Source organism: Echinops telfairi, unplaced genomic scaffold (genome assembly GCF_000313985.2).
Source record: "Echinops telfairi isolate 266 unplaced genomic scaffold, ASM31398v2 ScPeMD7_7409;HRSCAF=8447, whole genome shotgun sequence".
NCBI lineage: Eukaryota > Metazoa > Chordata > Mammalia > Afrosoricida > Tenrecidae > Echinops > Echinops telfairi.
In genome coordinates, this window is record NW_022111309.1 from 17840284 (window position 1) to 17847003 (window position 6720).

Genomic DNA, 6720 nt, shown 5'->3' on the forward strand with positions numbered 1-6720 from the left:
GTCTAGTCTGAATTGAGAAGCAGCACTGGGGTCATGGTAGTGGAGGGGTGAGGAAGCCTCAAGGAACCAGCAGAATATAGTGTGTTTCATTGTCTTTGGTATAAACATAGTCTCGTAGGTGTAATATCCCCCAGTTTTCTGATCCAACCGTGGTGAATGGTGGAAGGAAGCTGAGGGGTTATGGAAGGCCCCCAAACTCTTTTGGGAGTAAAGTTGAGTTATCAAGATCATCAGTGCCAATGAGCAGTCATCGAGGCTGGAAGAGGAAGGTGCTCTGCACTTACTACATAAGTCAGGGTCAGAAGTAGCAAGGGCACTGTCATGAAATTGGCTCGAAGTGCTCTTAATAAAGAGTTGGGGGAGAAGGGGATAGCACTTCTTGGATATTTCCTGGAACTGGTCACCTTCATGTTTCTTCCAAGCTTCACTCATTCCTGAGGTCCATCTCGCCATAAGGATCGGGTAAATAGCCAACTGTTATCGAACAGTTACTGTGTGTGCTGACACCATGTTTGCCCATCACAGCTGTCCCAACAACCCTATGGAGCTAGCCAACCCAACTGACTGGCAGAGCCGATTCCGACTTCTAGTGACCCTGTAGTAGAGAGTGGAGCTGCCCGTGGATTTCCGAGGCTGTAGCTGCTTATAGGAGCTGAGAGCCTCAAGTGTCTTCCGAGGAGCGGCTGGTGTGTTTGAACTGCTGCTGGCCTAGGTGTCAGCAGCTCAGTGTGTCCCCATGATGCCTCACTGTATGGGTGAAGGTTGGCTGCTGTTAGTTACTGTTGAGCAGGCTACTGTCTCCTGGCAACCCCACACAGCACTGCCAGGTTCTGGGCTGGCCCCCTGGTGGCGGGGGCTGTATGAGGCGGCAGGGGCTGTATGGATCGATGCTGTAGGGTTTCCTTGGTGTGCAGGCTTTTCTTCAGCCCTGTTTTAGAAGTTGATTGCCAGTCCTTTCTTCCCAGCCCATCTTAGTTTGGAAGTGCCTGGGTCTGTGCTGAACCACAGCAATGTGCAGGTGTCCGCTGACCAAGAGACTGACCAGCTTCCTGAAGGCTGGATAGCTAGTGAGCTGCAGAGTTGGGGGTTTGAGCCTCAAAGCCAGCATCTTGAGCCACTTTGCTGCCCTGAATCCGTGGTCCCAGGGCTGACCAGAAACTGCCAGCTATACCTGGAGCACATCCCGACTCAGGATCTCCCGCCCTACGTAGGGCAGTGCCTCACTAAACAGCTGTTCCTGTCCTTCTTACAGGATGTCTCCATGTCTCCTGAGTCCTGCCTGCCACTGGGAAGCCCACCATGCCTGCCTCACCCACCATGCCGGAGACACCAGTCTCAGCCCCCGTGGGGGTGCTGGGGACACGGTGCAGAGGTGCACCCTAGCGCTGAGAACCAGACTTCCAGCCCCACCTTCCCAATCAGTGAGGAAGCAAGCCCCCTGCAGAGCTCACACCTGCAGCTGGGCGACTGCCTTGAACTTTGGCCAGACGATCTGGGGGGTTCCCACTTGGGCATCTACTAATGATCTCATCTGCCCCTGTAGCACAAATGCAGCATGGAGTGCGGGGCACTGCCTCAAATGGATATTTCGGTGATCTTCAAACTTCCTTTTATCCAGGGATCCCCTTTTTCCAAGTGTCATCTCACGTGGAAGCAGTGTATGACACCTAGGCCAAGGTGCGGACTATGGCAGTGGGCCCCAGTCCTGGACACCTCCAGCATGGCCGGTGTTCCGCAGAGCACAGCTGGGGATGCTCTAGACTAGAGGCTGCCTGACTGAAAAGGAGACTGGGCTGGGACTGCTGGTCCTGTGTGGGCTGGGGGCCAGGGAAGACAGGCCCCAGGCTGATTCTTGGTGACAGTTGATGTTACGTCTATACACATAAATGCTTTGTATTCTTCCTCACAACAACCCCAAGAATAAATGTCTGGTTTGATCTGTCTTCTAACCTGGGTAGTATTGCTTCTGGAAAAGGTAAAGTCACCCCATCCTGTGGGTAACAAGGCACACGGTTCTTCCCACCCGGAACCCAGGCCTGCAGATGCAGGTGGCACCCTCACGTGCCCATTGGCCCTGGGTTTGGGGCCGGGCCTCCACCTGACCCTTAGTACAGACTGGCACAGGAGGGCTGGTTGAGGCCTATCTGCTTCCTGTTCTAGCCACACAGACAGACAGACAGACAGAAACCCGATACGGGCAGACCAGAGGCCCAGAAAGAAGCCCTGGTAAAATAGTGGGATAGGGTTAGCCAACCACAAGGTCAACGGTTCAAATCCACCAAACACTAGAAAGATGAGTCTGTCTGCTCCCATAAAGATTGACAGGATCTGAAACCCAAAGGAACAGTCATACTCTGCGCTATAGACTACAATTAGCGTGCTCATAACGACACTGCTACCTCCCACCCTCACAAAAAAAGACGCTAATTGTGTGGTTCCTGTGTCTCAGGCCTTGTCTTCAATGCCAAGGAGAAAATATTCCCTAGCTAGCAGGTGAGTGACAGGGAAATAGAGATTCCTGTCCCAAGTATAAGCATGGCCATGTGTGGGCCCAGATAAAATGGCGGGAGGCAGCTTTGACAACAAGGAAACCGTTAGTTAACTGATTGGTTAGCCCTGGCTGCCTGGCTTTGTGATGTCTGACTCAGAGCTCACTGCCATGGAGCCCATTCCGACTCATAGTTGACTCTATAGGTCAGCACAACTGCCCTGGGGGTTTCTGAGACTGTAAATCTTTCTGGGAGGGGAAAGGCTCCTCTTTCCCCGGTGGAGCAGCTGGTGGTTTTGAACAGGTAACTACAGTTGACAGACAAAATGCAAAAAGGGGCTCCTGCTTTATGATGTAATGAGTGAAAATATGCGCCCTGCTTGAATCTTGGGAGAAGGATGCAGAAGCAGTGATCCCGGGGCTGGATGCTGATGGCTGTTCAGGAGCTTGCCAAGAAGAGGGACAGGGTGACAGGCAGAAGAAACGGCATGAGACGTCAAAACCACACTTGCTGAGGAGCTAGCACCTAGAGCGCCCAGGAATCCCGACTCTTGGTCACCTGACCCCCAGGTGTCAGCCCGGAGCCCCATGCTGGCATCGAGTTGGAGCAGGAGCTCTGAGGTTGTATAGGACCCTGTGTGATCCTGAGAAGAGGCATTTGGTTTTTAACCTGGGTGATGGGGAAGCATTGGAAGATTGGGAGGAGTGGGTGAGCTGGCCAAAACTGCTTCATATGAAATGAGTCCTGGCAGGGAAGGCAGCCAGGGGGCTGTTGTAACACCCAGGGGTGAGTAAAGGGGAGGCAGGTAGACCAGGCTGGCCATCTCCCTCGGCTGGAAGCTATCAGCCATACATAGGGCCTCTCATTTGCAGCCCGTTGTCTGCTGACCTAACCTGATGCCAGGTCTCTCTTTCTGAGCCTGTTTTCCATCTTCCAAAGTAGATAGAGGGTTTCCTCCAACCTTTTAGACTGTGTGGGTTCTGGGTCACACCCCACGGTCTTTCTCTCCTGAGGTGTGGTCAGCCACAGCCAGAAGGTGGTACCAGAGCCTGGGCCCTGCAGACCTGGGGCCCTTTCCACTTGGTTCTTACTGGGTGAAAAGAATCAAACCCAAGGCGGTTTCTGTTCGGTTGATTCTGACTCCTGGAGACCCGCCCCGCTAGGTGTCAGTCATAGCAGCACTGAGCTCCACAGTGAAAGCCGATTCCTCTGAGGCTCCTTGGGGTGGGTTCAAAAGCCAACCTCCCTGTTAGTGCTCGGGTGCTTCACTGTGCCAACCACCCAGAGGCTCCACTGCCATGTAACCTCAGGCGTTGCAAAACCTCCAGAAACACTGCTTCCTCCACTGTGAGGTAGACAAGGGTAGACCTTGTCTCTCAGGGTTATTACCCAGGGCACACAGTAGGTGCTCACAGCGCTCAATGAGCTGGTCTCATGACCTAAGAGGTGATCTAGACCAGTGGTTCTCAAGCCTGGCTGGGGCCCGAGCTACCTGACTTCAGGAGCCCCAAGCATGATTAGTGTCCCAAGCAGGTTTGGGAATGGAGGGCTGTAATAACAGAATCTTCTCCAGGGGCTTCAAGGAGCAACCAGTTTTGGGAATAATGCATAGTCTCCACTCATTTTATAGCTGAGGAAACAGGCTCAGGAAGATGAGCAACCTCAGACTAGGGGTCCCTCAGTCTCTCGGCACATCGGTGTTGGGGAGTGGCGGAAGCGCCCAGCTCCTTCCTCTGGTGCCTGCTCTGGTAGGGATCCACACTCCTAGTTGGCTTGGAGTCTAGGCTGAGAACAGGGCTGACCCTCCGCAGCAGGAGCCAGGCTGAGTATTCTGTGGAGTTTGGAGGCCAAGTTCTGCTCACCTCAGCATCTCCCTCCTTGCTCCAAGCTGTGCGGCTCCTGGGCAGTACAACTAGTTAAAGCTGCTAACCCAAAGGCTTGCTGTTTTAATCTATTCCAAAGAAAGGCTTGGTGATCTCTTGAAAAACTGCGTGTGCTTCACCCCCAGCACCTTCTTCTGGGCTGGCCACCACCCAAGACCTATTTGAGGATCTTACCGGGGGAAAGATGGGGCTTTTTGTTCCCTAAAGAGTTAGTCTAGGAAACTCATCGGGCCAGTTCTATCTTGTTCTGTAAGTGAACTGAGTCAGAATTGACTCAATGGCAGCGAGTTTGAGTTTTTTGAGTCAGCATCAGTAAGACACTGAACACCCAGGCTGGGAGAAGTGGAAGACCCTGCCCCAGATCAAGGGCTCAGCTCATTCCTTCACCTGCTAGCATTCAACAGGTGGACTGTGTGTGTGTGTAGGACAGATTACTACACTCTGGGGCATTCAGCACCTTGCAGACAGGGAACTACTCTGCGAGATGGACTGGGCTGCTGCTCTGTGACCTTGACCTTGATCAAGATTCTACAGGCAGTTCTCTGGCCCTTGCTGACTCACAGGGGGGTTTGAGGGGTGGGGTGGGGCTGGGACTCACTGCCTCTGGCCGGCCTGGAGCATCATGAACACTGGCTTTGTAAGCTGTCAGGCGCCACATGCGGGTAGTGTGTGATTCTCGCAGCCCTACTCCAGGACAGGCGGGCTTTCCACGCCCACAGGCTTGCCCAGCACTAGAAAGACTGTCCTGATCCATGAAGACCAGATGAGATCAATGCAGAAACCGCTCAGTTCAGTGCCAGGCACAGACGCATCAATCCATGTCACCTTATCCCTGACCGGACACCACCACGTCTCTGCAGCCGGAAGCAACCCAGGTCCCAGCCAGCACCTCCCCCAGCAGACACCTTCAGAGGGGGCTTGCCTGTAGGTTCCCAGAAAGCCAAGTGCCAGCCAGGGCTGCTGGGTGCTGGCGACAGGAAGGGCTGGCTCAGAGGGGCTGGGGCACTTAATCTGGGGAGAGCCCAGGGAGCCTCTGGGCTGGTGGCAGGACACCACCCTGGGGGTTGCCTCCCGCCCCTTGGCCTGCCGGATACTTTGATGTGCGGATGGCGCTGGAGGTGGGGACTGTCCAGGCGCTGGCTTCTCTCAGTGGGGAAGAGACTTGCAGAGAAGATGCTGTGTTGGCGAGGCAGGGAGGCCAGAAAGTAGGGCTAACTTGATAGTAATGCAGGGGTCACCATGAAGGGGGGGGTGGGGGCGGAGCGGCAGATGGCAGCTAATAACTCAGAAAAGTCAAATCTTGAGTGTGAGAACCTCCTTAATCCCACACAACAACCTTAGGGTTCAGATGAGGAAACCAAGGTTTGGGGTATCGGGGTTCCTTGCCAAAGAAAATGGGTGAGAGTGACAAGTATCTCAATTCCTTCCTTGCCCACTGGCCTTGCTGGTTCAGCTGGTCCTGGTGGGGCCGAGGATAAGGTGAGCTTCCTACAGCCCGACTCCATCAGTCAAGAGAAGCTCACGAGGTCTAGGCTGGACCCTAGAGTCTTGTGGTCCCTGGCATTCTCCTCAGACATGGTTTGCACAGCGTTTGCCTGACCGCCGGCCCGCTGCCCGTGATGATCTGGCCCCACAGCCCCATTTCAGGAGCCTAGCACACCTGCCTCCCAGCCTCAGCACAGCCCTCCCCATCCGCTCCTCTCGCGAACAGCCACTTTCTCAATTGTGTGGAGAGCTCACAGACCCACCATGGATCCTGAGACTGAGGCCCCAAGTGGCCTACCAGGGTCACTACCCTCATTGAACTGACAACCGCCTCCTTCCCAGGGTGCTGACTGCAGTGTAGGGGGGAAGGCCCAGCAGCACCTTGCTCCTCTCCCTGCTCACTGCCAGTGTTGACTCATAGTGACCCCTGTGGGTTTCTGACTGTTTAAGGGAGTCGAAAGCCCAATCTTTCTCCTGAGTTGCTGGTGGTTTTGAACTGGCAACCATGAGGATCGCAGCCCAATGTGTGACCACTACACCACCAGGGCTCCATCCTCCTCCTCCTAGACTGGTGCAAACCCAGCTTCTCTCCAGAGCTCTGGAAAAGCGCTCCCTCCGCCAGGCCAGGCCAGGCCCTGCTTTATACCCAGTACCCCACAAGCCCAGCGTGTCACTAGCCTGCTAGGTCTTCAGGGCTCCCCAGCACCCCGTGCCACCAGGCAGAAACCATTGCCCACCTCTCTCCTCCTATGCCCTGGGTCCTGGACCCCTACTGACCTTCCTGCACACCCAGATTCCCTCTGTCCCAGCCAAGAGCAGACTCACTCCTAAGCTTAGTTGCTCATCAATCTTAGCCTAAAAGC

General features: G+C 54.7%; 1 protein-coding gene across 1 annotated transcript in view; it reads left to right on the forward strand.

The window, feature by feature from the left end:
* MESP2 (mesoderm posterior bHLH transcription factor 2) overlaps nt 1–1949 on the forward strand; it is a 3327-nt gene extending 1378 nt beyond the window's left edge. Inside the window, exon 2 of the mRNA XM_004709904.2 lies at nt 1253–1949. Within this exon, the coding sequence (XP_004709961.1) occupies nt 1253–1522 (270 nt within the window). The 3' untranslated portion in view covers nt 1523–1949. The remainder of the gene's footprint in view (nt 1–1252) is intronic.
* The last annotated feature ends 4771 nt before the right edge of the window (nt 1950–6720 follow it).